Source organism: Camelina sativa, chromosome 9 (genome assembly GCF_030686135.1).
Source record: "Camelina sativa cultivar CO46 ecotype springtype chromosome 9, ASM3068613v1".
Taxonomy (NCBI): Eukaryota; Viridiplantae; Streptophyta; class Magnoliopsida; order Brassicales; family Brassicaceae; genus Camelina; species Camelina sativa.
In genome coordinates, this window is record NC_141888.1 from 34662619 (window position 1) to 34689478 (window position 26860).

Consider the following 26860-nt stretch of genomic DNA (forward strand, 5'->3'; position numbering starts at 1 on the left):
TAGGGAAGTAGATGGCATGTACAATCTAGAGATCGACAGCCTTTTACGACACATGCACTGATGCACACACACAAACAAGAAGTACAATTTATTACAAGAGTCTAGCATTTTTTGTCACATACACCACAATTAGAACAGTACTCTAGGCTGTTTCAAGTGTGACTTTAGAGCTCTTGGTGCAGGCAGTAGAACATGCCTTAGCACATTGTTCAAGCGCTCCTTTCACAATCTCACTTGCATCTAGTCACCAAAACAAACATTAGAATGGATTAATGTTTCTTGTCCATTATTTATTACGAGATAATAATAAAAATGAGGTTGGGGAGTTTGCTTTACCAGAGTTTTTGAGGGTGTTCATGGCACCACAAACAGAAGTTTCACACCCTAACTTGCAGTACTCATTAACAATATCACCTGAGTCAAGAAAAAGAAAAAAGAATATTGCATCAAAAATAAAACCTTGATCGATCTTTTAACAAATAATATCAAAGACATTTTCCCATTTACCTAAGTCTTCCCAGCCAGGTGGGCATGTATCAGATTCTTGACATTCAGTCTCTGAAATACAAAATTGCCTGCCACGGCCAACTAGACGGCATAGAACATAACGATTTTTCTCGTAGTTGGACGGGCAGCAGGTCCTTGCTTACAAAATTTTGCATTTGTAATCCCCTATATATTAATAGAGAAGCACTCTCAAGAAAATGCTGATGTGTCGTCGTTATAGAGCTCGAGACACCAATGAATTTATTGCCTTCATTTTTATGGATATTTAGTTATTTACACATAATTGCTATTGAATGATTAAGGAATATTCTTTTACAAATAATTAAAAAATCAAACATTTCAATTTTAAAATTTATTTTAATCATTTTTATAACATATTTAATTATTAAAATATAAAATAATTAGATCTAAAACGTTTTCAAAACCGGAATTTATTTACATACTAAAAAAAATTGATAACTATTCACATATATAAAATTTCTAAAATAAAATTATCACAATATCTCCTATATATTAATAGAGAAGCACTCTCAAGAAAATGCTGATGTGTCGTCGTTAGAGAGTTCGAGACACCAATGAATTTATTGCCTTCATTTTTATGGATATTTAGTTATTTACACATAATTGCTATTGAATGATTAGGGAATATTCTTTTACAAATAATTAAAAAAATCAAACATTTCAATTTTAAAATTTATTTTAATCATTTTTATAACATATTTAATTATTAAAATATAAAATAATTAGATCTAAAACGTTTTCAAAACCGAAATTTATTTACATACTAAAAAAAATTGATAACTATTCACATATATAAAATTTCTAAAATAAAATTATCACAATAATCATTATTATAGGGAATTGACTTATTTAATACCATTGGTATAATATTTCACGGATGAAACATACTTACACAAAATAAATAATTTTTTAAAAATAAAAAATCTTGCATAAATTGAACATATATTTAGTTAATACATAATATGTTGATTTAAACATATTCTCCCAGGTTATATATATATTTTTTACAAAAACAAATTTTAGATCCTAGAACATAACTTTACTCATAACTCTAATTTTATCTACATAGATTTATTTCCCACATAGTGCGAGTTGTTATCTAGTTTTATATATTTGAATAGAATTTTAAGTTCTTTTCGGTAATGGTATGCAATGCATACTTGCAAATTATTTGAAGGGAAATTGGCAGCAATAACACACAAAAAAACTATAATTAACTGGGTAGCCATTGTAACCATAAGAAGGTTATATTGACTGTATTTTATGTATTAATGACACTTTCTACTCTTCCATCCACCATTAACACCACCACCGGCAACTTACCTCCAGCCACCTTCTCCGGCGACCTCCGGCCACCTTCTCCGGCGATCTCCGGCCACCTTCTCCGGCGACCTCCGGCCACCCTCTCCGGCGACCTCCGGCCACCCCTTGGGTTTCCAATGTACTATCTTCTAGGGTTTAGTTTTCCTCCGGCCACCGCCGGCCACCCCCAAACTCCGGCGATCTCCGACCTCCGGCAACCTTTGACCTCCGGCAAACTCCGGCGATCTCCGGCAAACTCCTCCACCGCCGACCTCCGGCCACCAATCTCCTACCTCCGGCCACCGGCCTCCAACCTCCGGCTACCAACTTCCGGCCACCGACCTCCGACCTCCGGTCACCTCCTCCGGCCACCTCCTCCGGCCACCGGCCACCACCTCCAACCAACAACCACCACTCCCTCAACTGCACAAAACACTAAAGTGGTAATTTTGCTATACCCTTATCCTAATTCTCTAATTTTTTTATATATGGTGTTATTTACTGCTATGATTTTTTTTATTTTGGTTACTGAGCTAATTGGTCCTTATTTGAATTATCAAACACACATGAAAATTTGATTTACCAAATTGCATAGTTTGCAATTCTCTTTACTTTAATATATAAATGGTGCTCGTAAGACACCTAGTGTAACCTCAGTACGAGGAGCTACTTTTCTGATTCGTTTTGAAATCAAAGTATCATTTTCACATTGCATAATAAAAGAAAGAAATTGGGCTTGTTCGTTTCGTTGTTGCAGATGTTCGTTTGCTTGTCGCAGGTATCTGCGTCATAACGCTGCGACTTGCGTCTAATATTTTTAAACGTTATTTCGATTCAGCGGTTAAAAATGTAGACGCAGCCGCTGCTACAACCGCAGCCGCTACCGCTACTATAATCGCAGCCGTTGCCGCTGCCATTACCACAACCGCAGCCGCCTGCATCAACCAAATGAACAAGCCATTATCTATAAAATTTACTTGTAAAATATTTCAAAAATTGCCTAATTTTATTCACACCACATTGTAAACAAAGTTTTCCAACATAATATTAGGAAATAATTCTATTTATTCTCCCTAATTTTAAAATCACAATTTGAATACATGTGATTTTTTTTAAAAACCCAAAGATGTAACTCGAGTGACTCGTTCTGTTGCTTCAACATAACTTACATTAATGGATCTTTTTATTTTTCATTAAGAAATAATAAAATGTGTTTTATTATTAATTAATCAAACTTTTGTCATCATGCTTCTGTAATCTGTATCAGTAAATTAGACCTCAAGAATGTATAATTTTTTTTTATCTGTTTACCAAAATCTTTTGTATGTGACTTCTCCTCTATAATGCTATCCATCCTAGGCTTGTAAATGATTCAGAGCATGAATGCCTAAAAAAGCTGGACAGTTCGTTTTGTTATGTAATTCACCACAAGGAGAGAGCTAAATCCCATATTCTTCTTAATCTTCCAGTTCCAGGTTTAGCTGATGATACTTTAGCTATCTGATCCTCCATTAGCCTCTCCACGTCTGGTCCCATATCGTGGACCATTTTAACTGACTCGGAGAGACGGTTGAGCAAATTCACCAATGCAATCACCTCGTTCCGTTGCAGTTGCAGCTGTTGAAAAAGATAAGAATTACTTCAGACTCGGCGACATCTAAATATACAAAATCATGCATAAAGATGTTTGAGTAACTCACTGTCTGATGGTCTCCGGCTTGTTGATTTCCAACAGAGAAGAGAATTTTCAATGCTGTACCAAGTCCCTGAACCTGAAGTTTCCCCCAAAGCCGGCATTTTTCACAGCCTACACAATCCATCAGTGCACTGCATACACATACATTTACTTAGCTGTATTACTATTACCACTCTCTCTACGTTTGCCAAAAGGAAAATAATGAGACAAACCTTATATTCCTGAATTGTTTCTGGATCTGCTGTTTCAATTCTGGTCCACTTTGACCTTGCCACAGCTTAGCTTCATCAAACGGAACAGGACATGCTGTTTGTAGTTTTGGACTATACAACAACTGTTTAATCAAGGACTGTGTTTTCAGATCTTCAGCATGGTTTCCTGTGTCATACTCTGCTTGCTCCAAGTATGCTGTTGCCTGAATCAAACATTTGCAAGAAGTCAGTTCATAAGACTAATAGAATGATTATTTAAAGAGACATAGAAATTCCCAAAAAGAGAGAAGTTACTCACTTTTGTAACAGCACGTAGCACAAAGAGATAAGTGAAGTACATATTTCTAACACGATCCGGATGTCTCAGAATACGATCATACATCAGATCCATGTTCTGTCCCCACTGCATTTCAAAGAAAATACATATCAATCAAGAGTCAAGACCAAAGTACATATTCATGTTGAGAGACTTGTCTATCTTTTGCTCAGAAACACAAACCTGGTTGCTTGACTCATCAAGAAGGTAATCAGCAGCTATGTGCATCGAGATCGAAGAATGAAGACCAGATATCAATTTGTACAAAACCTTTTTCTCTGGACATGTCTCCCCAGATGAATCTGCAGGAACCCATATACACTTCAACATACATCATATTAAAAGCCTTTGTCCCCAATACTAATATGGTGGGGAAATTAAACTCACACTTTGGACAATTCTCTGAATAAATGGAGTCCCAAATCCTTCTAGCCGACGGTCCAGTATAACCAGTATACCTCTCAGGGTTTAATTGAAGATTGACATAAGTCATCTCACCTGTACAAAAGTCACATTAAATCATCAAATGATCTTTTAGTAAGCATTCACAGTATAGCATATATTCAAAGAAGATGTCCCTAGAACTACATACCGCTATCTGTGTCATCATCGTCATGCGTCCATGGATTCTTGGTTTCAACCCAACCTCTAAATGCTCTGTTATCTATTGTACGGTCAACAGCTGCTTGTGGTTTTCCCTCTTGACACTTGAGATCATCAGAAGGAAGTGGCCTTTTAAACGGTTCTGGAAACTCATTCTCTGGACATTCACAGACACTGCAATCACGCAAACGACACATTCCATCGTCTGGCCAGAATGGGCAGTCACACCACAGCTTAACCTATAACCCCACACATATAAAAAACAGCCAGACAAAAAGTCACTAACTACACAACTGTACACAAATTCCATAGCTTTTTATCGACATAATGTGTGATTCAAAAAGCAATCACTGACCTTAAAGTACCGGAAAAAAGGTGTAGTGACGAGATCTTGCAATAAAGGATTCAAGACCTCACTATTGAGATTGTCCACTGTTTCATAATCACAACAACAGTCTTCAACCATACCTTTGTATTTACCAGTTCCCTGCATATAAAAAAAAAAAAAAAAAAACAAAGACTAAAAATCAAATCTTGATCCACTGAAAGATTAAATCTTACAACAACATTGACAATCACACACATCTTCAATTTAAACAATGTGACCAAAAAGATTCAATTTTTATTACCATTGTGGCTAAACAATGTGATCAAACGATTCAATTTTTATTACCCTGAATCCATCACAGTCACAGATATCCACAAATTTACTCAAATACCCAATCCAGAAACACAAACAGAACACCAAAATTTGTACTTTGAGAGAACCTTAAAAAGTCAAAATTCCTTAAAGTTCATAAAGGTACAAAATTGAAAGCAAAAAGATTGAGAGAATTTAAAGAAGAGAGTGAAATCCAAAAACCTGAAGTGAACAGCTACAAGAATTTCGATCGGTGAAGAAGAAACCAACATTAGAAGCGGTCCTTGAGCTCACAGCAACTGCCAAAAACACAACAACCAGAGTCGCTAAAGGCCATCGCCATGTTTTCCTCTTCCCCTCGCTCTCTTCTTCTTTGATTGCTCCTCTTCCCATTACGATATAACAATAACGAATGGGAGAGAAATTATAACAAATCCTTTTAACAATAAATTTAACCCAAAAACAAAAAACAAAAAAAGACAACGTTTTTTTTAGCGTCTTCCGGGATTTCTCAAAACCCCATTGCTGTGTTTTGTGTTTTGTGTCTGAAGATCGCCTTAAGCAAGCAAAGTCATGAAAATGCGTTATAGCTTGTGAGCTTCAATGCGAGACACATCTTCTTTATTTTTTTGACATTTCAGCGCGACGTGGGGTTTTGAATGACACGCGCTTTTGTCTTAGTCGGCGCGTGTTTGGACCAATTTTGTTTTCATCTCGTGACGTGCATTAGCCAATAGGATGCTTCTGTTCTCTCGTAATGGGTAATCAAAAACAAATTAAAAAACAAAGTTCCCTTTTCAACGCCTCCCAGTCAACGACCATTCGTTTGACTTAAACGCATCCCTGTTCAACGCTGTCGTTTTCATTTTTTTTTGGGCCGAGTCGATTTGGGCTGATTGGGTTCAGATCCACACATCGTAATATATATTTCTCTACTCTCCGGGTGCCCTAAGATAGTCATCACCGTACGTGCCTTACAAGGCATTCGTTAGTGTCCTAACCCCTGTTTTGTGCTCGTTGTTTCTAAGGCTTATGCTGTACTGAGTGAGAGAAAGAGGTGTATTTTCATCGAAATACAAGATACGGTGATGAGTTTGATAATAATGAACAATACTCATCGTTTACATGTATGTAGAAAAAGGTAGCTGTTGCAGCCAAGAAAAGCTAATCTTATAATATGATATATATAAACATTGGGAGTAATCATATTCATTTTACGAATAAACCTCTCAGATTAATGGTTACGTGTTTCTTTATGTATATGGTTAGTGCTCTTAAGAAAACTGGTTTATTAATTATTGCAATATGGATTTTGAATTGTTAAACTCAAATAGATCGCAAATTTGTCAAAGTCACTCATTTGTGGCCAGAAACATTTCGTACGTTCATTAATTGATTCATCATTCACGTACCGAACCTTATCTCTATGCTTTTAAACCTTGTATTTTCTTCCTATTTATTTGATCATCCTTTTTTTATTATTATTTTTGTTGTACGATAGTTAGTTAACATGGACTCTTGTGCATTTTACTCGTGCTGAAAAACTAAGTCTGAACCGATTACCGTAGAAGTCTAGTCATGTGACATGAGGAAAAAGCCAATAATCAAACATTATAGCTGATAAATTTAGGGTTTTACTCTTTTTACTGTCGTGTCCAGTTTTAACCGCTGAGGATTTCTATTTATACTGATGCAAAATACGTTAGCTCTCCACAACTCAACTCACTCAAATCCTAGAAACACACAAAACAATCACAATGAAGAAAACTTCAGTAGTCTCTTTTCTCATCACTCTCATGTTCGCAGCATCAGTTGTCTGCATCCAAGGACAACGACAGGAAGAGGTGAAGGACAGTGACGGAAATCCAGTTAAACTCGGTGAACAATACTTCATCCAGCCTGTGAAGACGAAAAGTAACAACGGAGGTGGTCTTGTCCCAGCGGCCACTAACATACTTCCCTTTTGTCCACTTGGCATCACCCAAACACTCCTTCCGTACCAACCGGGACTACCGGTTAGCTTCAAATTACCATACGCTCTCATGGAGACCATCGTTAAGACATCTGTAGCTTTAACTATCGAGTTCAAGTCAAACATCTGGCCGGTCTGCAACGAGTTTTCCAAGTTCTGGGAAGTCGATGTTTCCTCATCGGCTCCCAAAGAGCCTAAGATTCTCATCGGTGGTAAACCACAAGAGAAGAATAGTTGGTTTAAGATCGAGAAAGCCGGAGAAGGAGCAGGAGCAAACACTTACAAGTTGACCACCTTAACCGGGACCGTTGGAGCCACCCCAGGGGTTTGGGGTGGCGCACCACAACTAATTCTCACCAATGATGATGCTAAGACCTTACTCGTCAAATTCAAAAAGGTTGATGATGCTACTACGGCTGCTACTTCTACTTCTCGGGTTGAGAAGCTAGGTCTAAGGATGTTCCCTTTCTACTAAAAATCATGTAATGTTAAAGCCTGACTGCCTGAGCCTCGTCCATGGTCAAAATAATGGGTTGAGATAAATAAATTATGAAGTTAACTAATACCCACCCCCATGTTCTTATTATCCATGAATAACCCTAATTAAAATTATGTTTTATTTAAGGAAAAAAGACTATCAGAATTCAGACTATGAGCGAGAATTGTCAGACCAAGAAAATGATCAATTATGACATAAATATATCACAAGTAACATAAAAGTATGAAGTTAATTTTGTTTTGGACAAACGTATGAAGTTAATTAATGTGTCTTCTTCCGATGAAAAGAGATCAAAGGATATAGTTATCTCTTGTAAATCTATGATATCAATCATGATAATAATAAAACCAATTAATAACGCATATCCAATATTAGGAGAAAAAAATAGAATGATGATTTACGAAGTGACGTCTTGTTATCATAATCATTTGTTTTATATATCTCGTATATAAACTTTAAATTAATTTTAAAATCTCATTATGGTCTTTGATTAGCGAACTCCAAAAATCAAATTTTTGTTGAGGGAGAAAGAGGGACTGAACTTCACAAAATCGTCTCCTTGCGTACACGGTGATGATTCCGACAGTCTGATAGCCATGGTCCATCGATATGAAAGGACTGGGACCTTTTTCATTGGAAAGGATATAAAATACTCAAGTGGTATCGTGTTTCTTTGTGAGCAATAATATCATACGTACGTAGTCATAAATATTGTGTTAATTAGCATATGGTCCACTATTTGTACGTAGATTATGCAGAGTTGTCTGCATGCATATTTATCTCTTTGATCTAGCAAGCTTTTACTCTCTTCTTTTCTTCCACGTATTGTGTTACTTGTCGCTTTATGTGTTTCTGGCTATAAAATACCATTTTTGAGATTTTCTTTATTTTTGATTTGCCGTCAGCAGGGCCGGCTCAAGTTTTTGTTGCACCTTGTGCAATTTTTTTTTTTTTTTTGATCTTTTTGAGGTGTTAGTTGTAGATTTCATAAATTTATGATCATTTTTATCAAAATATTGAACATTGAGGGCTCAAAACCTTATAATTTTTTTTTTTTTAAAATGAAACCCAGTGCAAAAGCACCGTTGGCACCGCATCAACGCCGGTACTGCCAGTCAGTCATACGTTTTTGTGTCTGAAGATCGCCTTAATTAAGCAAGCAAAGCGTTATACAGCTTCAATGCGAGACACATCTTTTATTTATGACAGTTCAGCGCGACGTGGGGTTTTGAATAATACGCGCTTTTGTTTTAGTCGGCGCGTGTTGGAACTTGGAACGGAGTTTTGTTTTCATCTCGTGACGTGCAGTTGCCAATAGGATGCTTCTGTTCTCGTAATGGGTAAAAAAAAATTAAAAACCAAGTTCCCTTTACAACGCCTCCCAGTCATGCACTAGTAAAAACAGAGCCTATAGCCATGGAATATTCCGTGGAGAAGACCACATTTTCGTGGCTATATGACCATACAGACACGACAAGACACGGAAACGATCGTGGACTAAATAGTTTCGTGGCTTTTGGTGACGTTATAGTCACGATTTTGACACGCGTATTTCGTGAAACTAATTGCCACGGAATAGTCAGGCAACGCCTCCCAGTCAACGACCGTTTGATTAAACGCTTCTCTATTCAAGGCTGTCGTTTCATTGCTATAAGTCAAAGACTGATTTGGGCCGAGTCGATTTGGGCTGATTGTTTACTTTTACGAGTTCAGATCCACACATCGTAAATTTATTCTACTCTCCGGTGCCCTAACTCCTGTTTTGTGCTCGTTGTTTTTGAGGCTTATGTTTCTCTGTGTACTCCCAAAATCTAACTGACTAGTAATTGGTTTCTTTTGCATACAAGATACGGTGATAAGTTTGATAATAATGAACAATATATCACGAGGTTGGGTTAAAAGAGATTGTGTTGTTAATTAAAATACAGGCATCGTTTACATGTATGAAGAAAAGAAAAAGTAGTTGTTGCAGACCGTAATAAACATTAAGAGTAATCATATTCATTTTACGAATAAAACTCTCAGCATGGTTAGTGGTCTTAAAAAATTGGGAGTACATAATCATATACGTGTTTCTTTGTACTATATGGTTAGTGGTCTTACAAAATCGATCGGTTTATTATTGCAATATGGATTTTGAATTGTTGTCACTCGTTTGCTTTCTTGGAAAATGAGATAGAAATCATTTGGTTTCTTGTATTTGTTTAGTAAATTCTTTTTAATTCATTGGAAAAAGAAAACAAATTATGGCCACAACAGAGATGTGTAGAAACATTTCGTACGTTAATTGATTCACTGAGCCTTATCTCTCTGCTTTTGAAACATTGTCTTCTTCCTATTTATGGATCGTCCTTTTTTGTCATATTTGTTGTCCGATAATTAGTTAACTTGGACCATTTTGCATTTTCCTCGTGCTGAAAATCTAAGTCTGATATGAATCGATTACCACAGAGTTAAATCTACTCTTTTCAACTCTCAATGTAGTAAAGAATTAGAAACCAAGGATATCAGATCGTGTGACGTGAGGAAAAAGCCAATGAAGATTTATAGCTGATAATTTAGGGTTTTACTCTTTCTACAGTATGTCCAGTTTTACCGCTGGGGATTCTTATAAATACCGATACAAAATGTGTTTGCTCTCCATAACTCAACTCACTCAAACCCTAAAAACACACACAAAACTGTTACAATGAAGAAACCTTCAGTAGTCTCTTTTCTCATCACTCTCATGTTGGCTGCAGCTGTCTGCATCCAAGGACAAAGACCGGACGATGTGAAGGACACCAACGGGAATTCAGTTACATTACGTAAGGGAAAGTACTTCATCCAGCCGGTGAAGACGAAAAGTAACAACGGAGGTGGTCTTGTCCCAGCCGCCATTACTATACTTCCCTTTTGTCCACTTGGCATCACCCAGACTCTCCTTCCATACCAACCAGGCCTACCAGTTGGCTTCGATTTACCATACGAAACAATGGACACCACCGTTAGGCTATCTGTACCTGTAACTATCGAGTTCAAGTCAGACATCTGGCCGGTCTGCAACGAATTTTCCAAGTTCTGGGAAGTCGATGTTTCCTCATCGGCTCCCAAAGAACCTGACGTTCTCATCGGTGGTAAAGCACATGAGAAAAATAGTTGGTTTAAGATCGAGAAAGCCGGAGAAGGAGCAGGAGCAAACACTTACAAGTTGACCACCTTAACCGGGACCGTTGGAGCCACCCCAGGGTCGTGGCTTAACGCACCACAACTATTTGTCACCAATGATACGGCTAAGACCTTACTCGTCAAATTCAGCAAGGTGGATGATGCTACTACGGCTACTACTTCTACTTCTCGGGTTGAGAAGTTAGGTCTAAGAATGTTCCCGTTCTACTAGTCAACTGTTCACAATCATGTAACATAAAAGCCTGAGACTCGTCCATGGCCAAAAATAATGGGTTGAGATAATACCCGCATGCATGTTTTTACTTTTCATAAATAAAATAAAATTATCCTTTCCAGCACTTTATTATGAACGGCCGGAATTGTCAATGTGAAAAATGTTATAGAGATATCTATCAACAAAGGAAAAAAAAGATGTAACAGAGTGTAATGTAAACCAACAAGCTTTCCACAAATGCACGTTTTGATTTTAAGTCTGGCTACAACCGTCAAAAATTGGAAAAATTGAGATAGAATTGGAAATAAGAGAAGGATTGTGGCCTGAATTAGTAAATATTTTACATGTCACTTAAATCAAAACCCTAATTTGTTTTACAAGAAGCGACGTTGTGTAGTGTCCTGCATCTTCTCTTGTTCTTATGTATTGACAAAGTTTTAATTTCTGCATCTTAATTCCTCTCTCTTCTTCTGTATAATTTCACTGAGACAAGTTTTACTCACCCCATTTCTTCCTCCTCTTGATTCTTGTTGTCGCTTAGTATTATTATTAGACAAATGTTTAATTGTTGTCTTTCGAAACGGGGTGGAAAATATCTGGTTTCATTTTTGGTTATTGTTTTCAGTAAATTCTTTTAAAATTATAGAGAAAACAAATCGTGGCCAGAAATTAACAGAGAAGTGGAGGATTATTTCGAGCGTTTGTTTTCACTCAACCCTATCTTTCTGCTTTTGAAACCTTTTCTTCCTCCAATTTATGCTTTGCATTTTAGTTGACAGGGACCACTGACATCCACTGTGCATCTTCCTCATGTAAATCGCGAGACTTGTCCATGGCCAAAAAAAAGGGTTGGATTATAATACCAGTACGCATGTTGTTATCCTTTTTTTTTCTTGGTTAATTTGTTAGCAGTCTCATTAAACTGGCCTGGTTTGTCAATGAGCCTGCTAACAAATTAATACAGTTTAATTATAAAAAATCAATATATAAATGTAAGAACGAAAATTTATCAAAAATATATGTATATCACGTAGATGATATTATTTGCTAGCTTCAATTCAATATAATATATATCACAAAGATGATATCATTGGGGATTTTCTTCCCGTGAATTATTTGATCGCCCTTTATTGTAATATATGTTAGTCGACAACATGACCCATTGGGTATCGTACGTCTTTATAGAATTATGTTAAGTGAAGAGAGATCGAAATATTCTGTACACATATCTTTCTAGAAACAATTCTTTGTTCGATGTCTTGTTGACATAAGAGAAACTATTAGTATAAAAGTATAAAGACTGTTAGTTATTGAAAAAAAAAAAAGACAACTGGATAAGAGAAAGTTTATGATACACCTACAAATTTTGAAACTTCTATTTTAAAATTGTTTGATAACAGATATGTTGAAAACTTGTAGCGGATAAGTTTGTAATAGTAAGATTATTGAATAGAACCCTTGGATAAAGTACTAAACGGTGCAGCCAAGAAAAGCTAATGTCATGATATCATTTAAACAAATGGGGAATATATTCATCAAATTTATCAATAAAACGCTCAATTGGTTACGTGGTTCGTTGATCACTGGAGCAATGTAGAGGACACGCGTATTGTCAATAGAAATCTTGATGTATGTATTAGTTAGGAGTTTAATTTCCAGAAAAATGTAGGAATATAGGATATTCTAGCTATTCCATTAATTATAATAGAAAAAGTTTTAATATCGGCATCTTAATTAATTCCTCTCTTCTTCTGTATTATTCAATTAGACAAGTATATTAAGCCCATTTCCTCCTCTTCTTGATTCCTGTCGCTTTAATATTATTATTAGAGAGATTTCAAATCGGGGTGGAAAATATCTGGTTTCATTTTTGGGTATTACTTTTAATTAGCAAGTTATTTTAAAATAATTAAATAGGAAAAAACAAATTACGGCCAGAATTTAACAGAGATGTGGAGTGGATTATTCGTACGTTGTTGCACTCAGCCTTATGGCCCTTATCTCTTAGCTTTTGAAACCTTGCATTCCTCCAATTTATTGATCTGTCGTTAGTATGCTTTGTATGTTAGTAAACATGGACCACTACTGACTACTGTGCATGTTCATCGTGCTGGAATTAATCGAAGATATATATTTCTCTTTTTAGTTTTTTGCTGTCATGTCCTGTTTTAACCGCTGAGGATTTCTATAAATACCGATACAAAATGTGGTTGCTCTCCACACACAACTCATCACTAAAACCCTAAAGAAAAAAAAAACAGTCAAAATGAAGAAACCTTCAGTTGTCTCTTTTCTCATCACTCTCCTGTTGGCTGCAGCTGTCTGCATCCAAGGCAGCGAACCAGTGAAGGACACTGACGGAAACCCAGTTAGCGACCGAAACCAATACTTCATCCAGCCGGCAAATAACAACGGAGGTGGTCTTGTCCCAGCCGCCATTAATATACTTCCCTTCTGTCCACTTGGAATCACCCAAACACTCCTTCCGTACCAACCGGGCGTACCGGTTGGCTTCCAGTTACCATATGGTGCAAATCCCATCGTTAATACATCTTTCCCTCTAAACATTGAATTCAGGTCCAAAGTCTGGCCGGTCTGTACCGAGTTTTCCAAGTTCTGGAAATTCGATGATTCCCCATCCGCTTCCGAGGAGCGTGCAATTCTCATAGGTGGTGAACGGTTTGGCAAAGATAGCGAGTTTAAGATTGAGAAAGCCGGAGAAGGAGCAGGAGCAAACACTTACAAATTAACCACCTCATACGGAACCGTTGGAGCCATCCCAGGGGGGTGGATGGGCGCACTACAACTAATTGTCACCAAGGATACGACTAAGACCTTACCCATCAAATTCAAAAAGGTGGATGCTGCTACTACTACTTCTACTTCTCGGGTTGAGAAGTTAGGTCTAAGAATGTTCCCGTTCTACTAATCAACTGGGCAAAATCATGTAAAAAAAAAGCCTGAGACTCGTCCATGGCAAGAAATAATGGGTTGAGATAATACCCGCTTGCAAGTTTTTACTTTTCATGAATAAAATAAAACTATCCTTTCTAGCGCTTTTTTATTTATGCATGGCCGTGATTGTCAATGAGCATGCTAACAAGAAAAATAATAATAAAACTTCAGAAAATATTAACAAAAAATAAACGTTAATTACCTTATAAATTTAAGAATATTATTCAACATATCAGGTATGAGTTAATCAATATATGTCAGATGTTTTAGATTTAGATAAATACCCATATTTTACTAATTAAATAAATTAATAATATAGCACTATATGTATTAAAATTGAAAAAGTGAAATCAAAGGTACAGAAAAAGACACTTTTGGTGTTTAAGAAAAAAGAGCCATAGAGAGATTTGGATCTATCCTGCCGCGCCGAGTTGGCGATCGGAGGCTTGAGAGAATGAACAGCGCGCGGCTGAAGTCCGGTGGTAGAGGCGGATGGTGTTGATGACGGTAGCGAAAGAGGGATCGTGAGGATGAGAAAGAAGAGGAAGAGGAGAGAAGCACAAAGAGGTAAAGCTGTCATAAGTGCATAAAATAGAAAATTCAGTGCAATTTCCCACATACAGTACTGTATGTTCTCTCTAAGGAAATATATTGCTATAGGTTGTAAATCTACAATATATAAAAATAATCCAAAAATACGTACGTTGTCATTCTTTAACAATTCAATCAGTAAAGCATATCTAATATAACAAAAAAAACTCAAAAAATGATCTACAAAGTCACGTATTATATCACAATTTTTTGTATCGTACTTTTTTCAGAACCGTTTATTACAGAATTAATCATGATCTCATAATGGTACTTTACTTAGCGAACTCCAAAAAATGTTATTATTATTTTTTTCCTGTTGAGAGAGAGGATCAACTTCACAAATTGGCTTCTTGCGTACTGAGACTCCAATTTGATTACAAACGGAGTTGTTGTGTGTATAATTACATCGATCGTTAAATCCAAGTAAATGATGATTTTTAGAAATAGGAATAAACATCCATTTCAGGAATAATTAAATCGCTTAAGTCGTTAGGTGTCCCTTTGTGAATATGTCACTGGAGCTATATCACACGTATATGTAATATGTGGTTAGGGGCTGTCTAAGTGTTAACTAGGGCACACTTGTAGACTATACATATATAGTAGAGTGTTCTTCATGCATTTTCCTCTCAATTCTTCTGACTTCTGAATGGCATGATTCACTCACTTCTTTTTTTCCACTTCTTGATTCTTATCGCTTTCTGGTTATTAAAATGGATTACTACTTTTAGAGTTTTTCACCTAATTTTAGACAGTGGTTGTGAAATCATGCATATGGTCCTTGTTTTCAGTACATTGTTTAAATGAATAAGAAAGAAAAATATGAACGGATACAAAGATAGTTGAGAATCATCCCTATCTCTCTCTGTTTGAAATATTGTCTTTTTCCCTTGAATTATTTGATCGATTTTCATAAAGCCTAAACCCTCTTTTCTTCATATTGTTTGTTCCATGGACCACTGTGCATTTTCCTCGTGCTTAAATCGAAGTTCGAATCGATACCGAAGAGTCTAAGATGAAAGTGGGAATCGATAACCGAAGTTGTGTGTTTACAGTAAAATTAATTCTGTATATTTACTAGTTACTAACCATGCTTAATTAGTGCTCCCTTTTTTGTTTAAATGTTTAGTGCTCTCTAATGGAGTATTAGGCTTATGGTGGTCCTTCATTTTTTTGGTGTGTTGTTTAATTACAGTCATCGTTTAATCTTTTTTCTTAAAGAAAGTCAATTATTACAATAACTCTTTAAATTAAAAAGAAAAAAGGAGTTGGTGAGTAAATATCACACGTACTAGCCTAGTAGGAAACATGTATGATGTCGAATATTGTACATGTTCATTAATTAGCATATGGTCCACTATTTGTACGTAGATTATGCAGAGTTGTCTGCACGTCAGTCATACGTTTTTATGTATGAATTGTTTAAAATGATTTTGAAACTTTTTTTAAATGAATAAGAAAGAAAAAGATAGCCAGATTCAAAGATGTTTAGAATCATTCGTACGTTGGTTCACTCGTCCCTATCTCTTTGTTTGAAATCTTGTCTTTTTCCCATGAATTTATTTGATCGATTTTCATAAAGCCCAAGCCCTCTTTTCTTCATATTATATTGTTTGTTAACATGGACAATTGTGCATTTTCCTCGTGCTAAATTCGAAGTTTGAATCGATAACCAAAGAGTCTTAACCTCTTTTTAACTCTCTATTTTCTTGTATCAAGAAACTGTGCAAAGAAAGGATGTCGGGCAGAAGCAGAGATGTTGAAAATAACTCGTACGTTGGTTCAATGAGAGAGATAGGGACCAGTGGGCATTTTTCCCGTGAATTATTTGATCATCGTTTATAGTAGTATATGTTAGTCGACATGAACCATTGGGCAAACCTAATAGGCTAATATCGACAATCATAAATCTAAATTAGCAGAAAGGAGAAAGTAGACTAGCAGAGGATACTAAAGTATTATTGGATAACATTTTAAGCTTGGAAAGATTTTCCCTTGCACTATATATAAAGCACCAAAATAATTTTACCAACATTCTAAACCATAAAACTAGCTTCTATATATATATATATATATATATATAAAATATTCAGACCAAAAGAAAATCGACTTGCTCTACTTTTCAGCTTTTGAGCATATACATAGATTCTTTAGATCATCTTTATTAGTGATAGTATCTAAAATTAATTTAATTTTAATTTAATTTTAATCTTTTATATATTAAAAGAAAAGTATTCTAACACAAAATGCTGACATGTCGCATTCACATAGCTCCATACATTATTTCTTTTATTTGTCATTAGTTTTTAATAATATTTACATCAGTTTTTTAAAAATATAAGTAACACCCAAAATTCAATTTTTATATTCTCTTTTTAACTTAATTATATCCTTTAATTATATTTTTATAAAATCTGTAAAATAAATTTTAAGAACTCTTTATTCATATGATATGATAATATAAAATTGATATTATAATAATTTTCATTGGTTAGATTTTAATTATTATTCAAAAATTTTATATATTTTAATATATATATATATATATACTATACAATCGAATTTTAGATTCTAATTACCGATAAATAAATAGATTTTGTAAATAAAAATTACAGTAAAAATATTTAATAATTATTTTATACCGCACATAGTGCGGGTTGTTACCAATTATGTTGTATATAAATATACAAGACACGGTGATGCCTTGGATAACAATGAAGGAGATGTTGTAACTTAAAGTTATTATATAAAGTAAACGGCGCGACCAAGAAAAAAGCTAATCTTATGATATGACTTATACAATGGGGAATATTATTCATCAATTTTATCAATAAAAGCCCAAGTGGTTACGTTACGTGCATGGTTCTTTGTGAATGTCACTGGAGCAATGAAAGATCATAGTAGGGGACACGCATATTGTCAATATGAATCTTGATGTATGTATTAGTTAGGAGTTTAATTTCCAGAAAAAATGAAAAATGAAGGAATATAGAATCTAGCTAATCCATTAATCTTAATATATAGCTTATGCAATGTGTTGTGTTAATATCTGCATCTTAATTCCTCTCTTCTTCTGTATAATTATTCACTTAGACAAGTATTATTCACCCCATTTCCTCCGATCTTCTTGATTCTTATGGCTTTAATATTATTATCAGAGAGATTCCAAATCGAGGTGAAAAATATCTGGTTTCATTTTTTGGTTATTATTTTTAGCAAGTTCTTTAAAATAACAGAAAAAATGAAACAAATTATGGCCAGAATTTAACAGAGATGTGGAACATTATTTCGTACGTGGTTGCACTCAGCCTTATCTCTCTCCTTTTGAAACCTTGCATTCCTCCAAATTATGCTTTGTATGTTAGTAAACATGGACCACAACTACGTACCGTGCATGTTTCTCGTGCTGGAATTAATCGAAGATAGATTTTTCTCTTTTTAGTTTTTACTTTTATGTCCTGTTTTAACCGCTGAGGATTGCTATAAATACCGATACAAAATGTGGTTGCTCTCCACACTCAACTCATCACTAAAACCCTAAAAGACAAACAAAACAGTCAAAATGAAGAAACCTTCAGTTTTCTCTTTTCTCATCACTCTCCTGTTGGCTGCAGCTGTCTGCATCCAAGGAAGGGAACCGGTGAAGGACACAGATGGAAATCCACTTATGGACCGTACAAAATACTTCATCAAGCCGGCAAATAACAACGGGGGTGGTCTTGTCCCAGCCGCAATTAATATACTTCCCTTTTGTCCACTTGGCATCACCCAAACACTCCTTCCGTACCAACCAGGCCTACCAGTCAGCTTCCATTTACCAATTGGTGGAAAACCCCCAGTTTCGACATCTTTACCTGTAAGCATTGATTTCAAGTCAGACATTTGGCCGGTCTGCACTGAGTTTTCCAAATTCTGGAAAGTAGATGATTCCCCATCCGCTTCCGAGGAACCTGCAGTTCTCATAGGTGGTAAACGGTTTGACGAAAATAGCCACTTTAAGATTGAGAAAGCCGGAGAAGGAGAAGGATCAAACACTTACAAATTAACCACCTCATATGGAACCGTTGGAGCCATCCCAGGGGGGTGGATAGGCGCACTACAACTAATTGTCACCAATGATACGGCTAAGACCTTACTCGTCAAATTCAACAAGGTGGATGATGCTACTACTACTTCTACTTCTCGGGTTGAGAAGTTAGGTCTAAGAATGTTCCCGTTCTACTAGTCATCTGGTCAAAATCATGTAAAAAGAAAGCCTGAGACTCGTCTGTGGCCAAAAATAATGGGTTGAGATAATACCCGCATGCAAGTTTTTACTTTCCATAAATAAAATAAAACTATCCTTTCTAGCGCCTTATTATTTATGACTGATGTATGGCCGTGGTTGTCAATGAGCATGCTAACAAGATAAAGAATAATAAAACTTCAAGAAAATATTAACAAAAAATAAACTTTAAGAAACTAATAACGATATAAATTTAAGAATAAATATTCAACATATCAAGTATGAGTTTATCAAAATATGTCGGGTGATTTGATGAATACCCATATTTACTAAATAAATTAAGAATATAGCACTATATGTATCAAAACTGAGAAAGTGACATCAAAGGTACAGAAAAAGACATTTTTGGTGTTTAGGAGAAAAGAGCCATAGAGAGTTTGGCGATTAGAGGCTTGAAAAGTAGATGCATGCACGGGTAGAGATTAGGATCTATCTTGCCGCGCCGAGTTGGCGATTCCTGAGAATAAATAAGCACGAGCCGATAAGCACGAGCCGATAAGATCTCTGAGATTGATCAGCCAGCTGGGTTGGTTTGGCTATTCCTTTCTATTGAAAAGGAAATGCAGGTGCTGCACCAAACGCTGGTGCCCTTACTTGCCTCCCACTCTTGAGCAGCAATCATCTTTGCTTATGCGGACGAAAGTGGAGGCTTGAGAGATAGAACAGCGGCTGAAGTCCGGTGGTGGCGACGGATGGTGTTGATGACCACGGTAGCGGAAGAGGAATCGTGAGGATGAGAAATAAGAGGCAGACGAGAGAAGCACAAAGGTAAAGCTGTCATAAATGCATAAAATAGAAATATCACCTTTTTTTTTGTTGGTGTTAGTTTCTTAATTTATAGAAAAACTAGTATTATCCCCGTGCGTACCGTTTATTTTACTAAAATTTTTATATAAAAAAAAAATCATTGCTTTAAAATTGTGGTAAAACAAAATCGATTTGAAACTGATGATAACTGATAATAAAACACATAGTTTAATCGTACTAAGCATGAAACGGTAGACTAAATAAATACAAAATACATAATATTATATGTACAATCCATAGAAGTTCCCCAAGAAAACCATAGGGTAGCTTAGGTAAGATGGAACATCTTTGAGTCATGTACCTACATAGAAAAATAAATAATAATCTAGAATTTAAGTAGGATTGACCATGATATATATATATATATATATATATTTGTCAATGATATATATATATATATATATATTTGATATATATTGTTGATGATATGAAAATTGTGTAAATGTGTTACCTTGAGATTCACATATAAGTATGTATCATGTTCTTAGATGTTCCTGAAGTTTATCATCATTGTAAGAAGTTAGTCATACATATATATGCTCAAGTATATTGTATAAAAATATAAAAGACTTTTAAACGTCTTTAAAACCAGAAGCATATTATCAATCTTACCTGTGGAACTGACTGCAAACATCGAGTTATAAGTTCTAATATACTCCTTGAAATTAATACGTCTTGTGTCACTTGTGAACATATGTGCAACCAAGACTGGAGGAAACTTTTGACTTGAGGACAAAAAGAGACCGCAAGACCTAATTATTATACATAAAACCAGAAGCATATTTAACTAACCTTAAATTTGATAATGCACTGAGTTGATTATGATTTAAATTGATCTTATCGTTTGATGGAACTAACCTTAAATCACGTACTGAGTTGTAGTTTCAACATCTGATGACATGGATGTCTGGAAATTTTGAGTTCTTTTATATCGTTCATACTCCTTTTCTCACCAATTACGCATAAGTTTTTAGCATAAGCGCGCAACCTGAAATCAACCTTCGACCCCAATCCTACCTACAATTAAAAAAGTGGCAGTCAAAATTACATATTAAAAGTAACTGCTGAATATTAAAAAATAAATTACAGATTCTATGATGATTTAGAGAAGGTGAGTGAAACACGAAAGATGAATCACTTTCTGAGTGTCAAAAGACGATGACGGAAATGGTCGTAGATGGATTAAAAAATGATGAAATGAGAATTGTTGACGGTTCGGGTTCGACGGAGTAGCAGGAAGAATGCTTCGGAGATCTGATCAAAAACTGTTTGGTTCGTAACTGTAATTGCAATTTTTTTTTGCAGATTTGATGGGGTTTTCTTTGTCGAAGGTGTTGATAGTGATAATTTATTTTGATATATATATTGATTTGAAGTCAGTTGATGAAAAGAGTGTGGTAAGTTTTTTGAGGATCGTGGAAACAAAGAATTGAGATCGTGGGATAATTTTTAGGTACAGAAAAAAAAAGCAAAGTTATTATTTCACAAATCTTTACATTCGTTTGAACTGTGAATAAGGTTGAGAAAATTGTGGTATGTGAGCGTAGATTTAGGAATTTAGAACGTAAAAGTCTTGTCCAAAAAATGAACGTAAAAGTAAAAAAAGAAAAAAAAAAATCTGATCTGGCTTTATTCCATTGTTAATTTTTTTTTTGTTTTTTACAGAATTATTTATTCACGATCGGTGGAGTTTTTTTAAAAGGAATTTTGTTTTATTTTTTTGACAAATTAAATTGAAAAGAATCTGATATAGCACAATCTTATTGGATAGGTGACTTGTGTTTTATAGAATAAAGGATTAGGTAATACAGTCCAATTTCCCATATACTATATGTTCTTTTTTTTTTTTTTTTTTTTTTGTCAAAACACATACGTTCCTATTAATTAAAAGACTGAGTTTGGTACAACGAATGAAATTAAAGACTCTTTGGTTATCTCATCTGCCTTCTGATTGTTCTCCTTTTTCACGAAAGAGAACGAGCAAGCTTCAAATCTAGCGGATAGAACGAGGATGTCTTGGAGAATCCCATACAGATCTTTCGGAAAGGACTCTGAATGGAGTGCTTTGATCAGCATAAGCGAATCTGAAGCAAAAGAAACTCTTTTGAAGCCTAGATCGAAGGCTTGTTGGAGCAAGGAGAAGAGCTTGTAATACTGTATGTTCTCTCTATGAATATTATATTGCTATAGCTTGTAAATCTAACGTTGTCATATCTAGTATTAAAAAAAAAAAATCTCCAAAAAAAATGATTTACAGGTCCTTAAAGCCTCAGCCCCCTTTTTTCTGTTGAGAGAGAGAAACTGGCTTCTTTGCGTACTGAGACTTTTTTTGTTGGAAGGGTTATTATATTTGAATCCTCCAATTCGATTACAAACGGAGCTGTTGTGTTGTATAATTATTTTATCGATCGTGAAATCCAAGTAAGCACATCCTATAGTTTTTAGAAATGGTAATAATATTAACATCCATTTCAGGAATAATTAAATCCCTTAAGTGGTTAAGTGTCCCTTTGTGGAATGTCACTGGAGCAATATCACACGTATATGCGGTTAGCCGTTAGGGGATGTCGTAAGTGTTAATTAGGATACACTTGTAATTGTACTTGTAGACTATATATAGTTAAGTGTTCTGCTTCTGCATGCATTTTCCTCTCAATTCTTCTGAAAGGCATAATTCACTCTCTTATTTTTTTTCCGCTTCTTGATTCTCTTATCGCTTTCTGGTTATATAAAAAAAAATGGATTACTAATTTTTGAGTTTTTTTTTCCTAATTTTAGATTGTGGTTGTGAGATAATCATGCATGGTTCTTGTTTTCAGTACATTGTTTAAATGAATAAGAAAGAAAAATATGGACGGATAGAGAAAAACCGATGTTGAGAATCTATCTCTCTGTTTGAAATCTTGTATTTTTCCCCATGAATTATTTGATCGGTTTTCACAAAGCATAAACCCTCTTTTTCTTCATATTGTTTGTTAATATGGACCACCACTGTGCATTTTCCTCGTGCTTAATTACAGTCATTGTTTATATGTGTAAAAACTCTTTTATAAAAAAATAGAGTCAATTATGACAATTAAAAAAACATGTTATGACTTATGAGACTGACGAATTAAACGATGGGAATTATAATTCAAATCAGGAATAAAACGCACAAGTGATTAGGGGTGTTGTCCGCAGCGTTGGATCAGAAAGTCTACTGTACTGGTAGATTATGCATATACGGCAAGTTTTACGATCTGCCATTTCTTCCATCTCTTGATTCATTTCGCTTGCTGGTTATACAAAAACTGAATTTTCATTACAGCGAATTTCTTTAGTAGTGAACTATCGACACTTATTTATTATCTTATCAGAAAAAGGTCGTTGCGGAGATAATTTTAATTCATGTTTTAGCAGCTTGTTTTAATTAACCAAAATACACATTCTTTAATTTGGTGATCCGTGGAGCCGTTCGTCATATTCAATACGACGTTGGTAGTTAGATTCGATGGATTGAGTGTCATTTAATTTGTAGGATTAGATATAATATATTTTCTATTGATGATGTAATAAACAAAAAATATATATATATATTAACAGGACAACTTGTGAGAGATGTTTGTGATCATTCTATGCGTTGAATCACTCATCCTTTTCTATTTGTCTGAAAATATTGTCTTCTTCCCGTGAATTATTAGATCATCCTTGTTTTGCTATATAAATTTGTTAGCATGGACATTGTGCATGTTCCTCGTGTTGAAATTCTAAGTTTGAATCGATTACCATAGTCTAAACCCCTCTTTTCAACCTTCACTATAGTAGAAAGATAGACATTAAAGACCCATCACAAGAATGATCAGAATGTGACCTTGCCGAAAAAAAGCCAAACATTATAGCTGACAAATTTACGTTTCACTCAACCAAATGGTAGTTTGTTATCTCTTTTTTTTTACTGTCATGCTCGATTTAACTGCACGACTCCTATAAATACCGTTACAAAATGTTCTTGTTTTCCACAACTCAAACCCCTCAGAAAAGTAAACACTAAATCCTAGAAAACACAAAACCAACAAAATGAATAAACTTTCAGTGGTCTCTTTTCTCATCACTCTCATGTTAGCTGCAGCTGTCTGCATCCAAGCAGGAGAACTAGTGAAGGAAGCTGACGGAAATTATCTTCAAACCAATCAACAATACTTCATCCAGCCGGTCAATACCAACTTCTCCGGAGGTGGTCTTGTCCCAGCCCCCCCTACACGGTCAATATTTGCCCTCTGTCCACTTGGCATCGTCCAATCACCCATTGATTACATACCAGGCGTACCCGTTAGCTTCTCAATTCGAAACGCAATCATGGAAACAACCATTTCCACAGATGATTATGTAAACGTTGAGTTTAAGTCGCCCAAATTTTGGGCCTGCACTCAGTATTCCAAGTTTTGGAAAGTCAAGGAATCCTCATCAGCTACCGAAGAGCCTCCCCTTCTCGTCGGTGGTACAAAGCAGGAAAAAAATAGCTGGTTTAAGTTTGAGAATGCCGGAGAAGGAGCCGGAGCAAACACCTACAAGCTGACCAGCTTTGCCGGACCTATTGGAACTAAACCAGGAGCTTTAGGGGCACCACAAGTAGTTCTCACCAATGATAAGGCTAAAACCTTACTTGTCAAATTCAAAAAGTTTGATAAACCTACTACTACAAGTTCTACTAGTCAATTTGTCAAAATCATGTAAAAATACAAAGCCTGATACTCGTCCATGGCCAAAAATAATGGGTTGAGATAATACCCGCATGCATGTTTTTACTTTCCATAAATAAAATAAAATTATCCTTTCTAGCGCTTTCTTATGACTATGCATGCATTGGCCGTAATTGTCAATTGTCAATGAGCATGCTAACAAGAAAAAGAATAATACAACTTCAAGAAAATATTAACAAAAAATAAACTTTAAGAATTTTTTTTTTTAAATTACGAGATAAATTTAAGAATGAATATTCAACATCAAGTATGAGTTAATTAATATATGTTGGGTGATTTAGTTGAATACCCATATTTACTAAATAGATTAAAAATATAGCACTATTTGTATCATAATTAAGAAAGTGATATCAAGGGTAAAGGAAAAAAACATTTTTGATGTTTAGGAGAAAAGAGCCATGAGAGATTGGAGGCTTGAAGGTAGGTAGAGGCACGGGCAGAGATTTGATCTATGTTGCCGCGCCGGGTTGGCGATCGGAGGCTCGAGAGATAGAACAGCGGCTGAAGTCCGGTAGTGGTGGCGGATGGTGTTGATGACGGTGACGGCAGTGCCGTTTGATGGTGGTGGTGGCCACGGAAGAAAGAATCGTGAGGATGAGAAAGACTCCAAGAAGAGGAAGATGAGAGAAGCTTGATACAAAGGTAAAGCTGTCATAAATGCATAAAATAGAGAATATCACGTTTTTTAATGTTGGTGTTATAGTTTCTTAATTCAATCAATAAAGCATATCCAACATATATAAAAACCTCTAGAAAAATAATTTACAAACACGTATTTTAATCATAATTTTTAATGGTATTTTTTTCATATATAACCGTTTATTACAGAATTAATCATGATCTCATAATGGTCCTTAGCGAACAAACTTATATTTTCTGTTAAACTTCATAAACTGGCTGCTTTGCGTACTGATAAGTGATAACCACTCTTTTAGGAAGGTTATTACTTTTCAATCCTCCCATTCGATTACAAACGTAGTTGTTGTGTTGTTTATTACATCGATCGTTCCGTCCAAGTAAAGCATATATATCTTATAATTTTTAGAAATGGGAATAAACATCATTTGTAATAAGATTAGATACAATACTTTCTATAATGATGTAATAGATTACAACAAAAAAAAATATTAACAGGAAAACTTGTGCCTAGAAAGAAACAGAGATGTTATAATCATTTATACGTTGATTCACTCTTCCCTATCTATCTGTTTGAATTGAAATATTGTCTTCTTCCCGTGAATTATTTGATATTGCTATATATATTTGTTAACATGGACATTGTGCATGTTCCTCGTGCTGAAAATCTAAGTTTGAATCGATTACCATAGTTTAAACCCCTCTTTCAACCATCACTGTAGTAGAAAGTTAATTAGACATTAAGGACCCATCACAAGAATGATTAGAATGTGACGTGTGGAAAACTTGTCTGCCCACGTACGTTGAATTGTATTTATATAACATGGTATTTTTTTATCACTTGTTCTTCATTAAAATAGAATTGTCCGTCACTCATTTGTTTTCCTTGTTAGAGCGTGGTGAAAATTAATTTCTGTTCTTGTTTTAATATGTTGTTTCAAAGAAAACGGTTGGCAGAAAGAGAGATGTTGAAGAACATTCTTAGTTTTGTGGCCGGTTGGTTCACACATCCCTATCTTTCTGATTGGAAACTTTTCTTTTGTACCCATCAATTATTTGATAATCCTTTATATATGTGTTTAGTTAACATGGATACTATTGTGCATGACTCTCGTGCTGAAAATCGAAGTTTGAATCGATTCACGAGTAGAAAATTAGAACCAAGCCAGAATCAGAATGTGACGTCTGTGAGAAGTTACGCTAAGGGCCAGGGAGGATGTTACAAAAAGCATGTAACGCAAAGCCTGATGAGACTCGTTCATGGCCAAAAATAATGAGTTAAGAATTGAAATAATACAACACGCATGTTTTTTTCTAGTGCCTTACGAGAGTAAGTTCTATGGCTAAGTGCTTAGTTATACTTTCTGCTAAATTCATACTTTTGGTTGACATCATTAGGTTTCATTTTTAGTTTTCGATTCTTTTTTAAAAATTAGTAGAGATTAATGTCAAATGTGGCCAGAAACAGAGATGTTGAGGCTCATTTCGTTCGTTGGTTAACTCAACCGTATCGTATATTGGTGTACGGGTCGATGGTATATGTTGAGTTTTGTTTATGTCGGTTATTATAAACTCTAATATTGTTGTAAACTATAAGACCTGGTATCATATAAACCTTTGTATCATTGATTAAAAAGAAATAACATAATAATAAAGATTTTTCACCAAAACCCTTCTCTAAATTTTACATGATATAA

At 35.1% G+C, this 26860-nt stretch overlaps 2 protein-coding genes, 1 long non-coding RNA gene and 4 pseudogenes across 6 annotated transcripts; 5 read left to right on the forward strand and 2 right to left on the reverse strand.

Annotated features, from left to right (window-relative positions):
- Positions 1-3031: 3031 nt before the first annotated feature.
- LOC147939157 (endoplasmic reticulum oxidoreductin-1-like) lies at positions 3032-6519 on the reverse strand. The gene is made up of 9 exons (XM_087467477.1): positions 5520-6519; positions 5013-5144; positions 4647-4896; positions 4442-4552; positions 4238-4356; positions 4037-4141; positions 3739-3941; positions 3531-3657; positions 3032-3447 (listed from the first exon to the last, which is right to left on the reverse strand). Exons 1-9 carry the CDS (start codon positions 5688-5690, stop codon positions 3253-3255), a joined length of 1413 nt encoding a protein of 470 aa, XP_087323603.1. The 5' UTR covers positions 5691-6519; the 3' UTR covers positions 3032-3252.
- A 313-nt stretch (positions 6520-6832) lies between these two features.
- On the forward strand, positions 6833-7832 carry LOC104712822 (kunitz trypsin inhibitor 2-like). The gene has a single exon (XM_010429796.3). It carries the CDS (start codon positions 7055-7057, stop codon positions 7742-7744), a length of 690 nt encoding a protein of 229 aa, XP_010428098.2. The 5' UTR covers positions 6833-7054; the 3' UTR covers positions 7745-7832.
- A 2568-nt stretch (positions 7833-10400) lies between these two features.
- Positions 10401-11274, forward strand: LOC104712824 (kunitz trypsin inhibitor 2 pseudogene; annotated as a pseudogene). The gene has a single exon (XR_015565876.1). The product of XR_015565876.1 is annotated as a kunitz trypsin inhibitor 2 pseudogene (transcript).
- Positions 11275-13371: 2097 nt separating this feature from the next.
- LOC147939158 (kunitz trypsin inhibitor 2 pseudogene) lies at positions 13372-14203 on the forward strand (annotated as a pseudogene). Its single transcript, XR_015565877.1, has one exon. The product of XR_015565877.1 is annotated as a kunitz trypsin inhibitor 2 pseudogene (transcript).
- Positions 14204-18205: 4002 nt separating this feature from the next.
- LOC104712826 (kunitz trypsin inhibitor 2 pseudogene) lies at positions 18206-19053 on the forward strand (annotated as a pseudogene).
- A 1183-nt stretch (positions 19054-20236) lies between these two features.
- On the reverse strand, positions 20237-20801 carry LOC147939159 (uncharacterized). Its single transcript, XR_015565953.1, has 3 exons — positions 20647-20801; positions 20401-20540; positions 20237-20282 (listed from the first exon to the last, which is right to left on the reverse strand). It is a non-coding gene; the product is annotated as an uncharacterized LOC147939159 (long non-coding RNA).
- Positions 20802-23811: 3010 nt separating this feature from the next.
- Positions 23812-24603, forward strand: LOC147939160 (kunitz trypsin inhibitor 2 pseudogene; annotated as a pseudogene). Its single transcript, XR_015566282.1, has one exon. The product of XR_015566282.1 is annotated as a kunitz trypsin inhibitor 2 pseudogene (transcript).
- Positions 24604-26860: the final 2257 nt, after the last annotated feature.

What these genes read in the sequence shown, in the direction of transcription:
- LOC104712822 (XM_010429796.3), top strand. Translation starts at nt 7,055, where the DNA reads ATGAAGAAAACTTCAGTAGTCTCTTTTCTCATCACTCTCATGTTCGCA.
- LOC147939157 (XM_087467477.1), bottom strand. Translation starts at nt 5,690, where the DNA reads ATGGGAAGAGGAGCAATCAAAGAAGAAGAGAGCGAGGGGAAGAGGAAA. An exon ending in CTTTTTTCCGGTACTTTAAG is followed by an intron (nt 4,897 to 5,012) that starts GTCAGTGATTGC and finishes GTGGGGTTATAG; the next exon opens with GTTAAGCTGTGGTGTGACTG. An exon ending in AAACAATTCAGGAATATAAG is followed by an intron (nt 3,658 to 3,738) that starts GTTTGTCTCATT and finishes ATGTGTATGCAG; the next exon opens with TGCACTGATGGATTGTGTAG.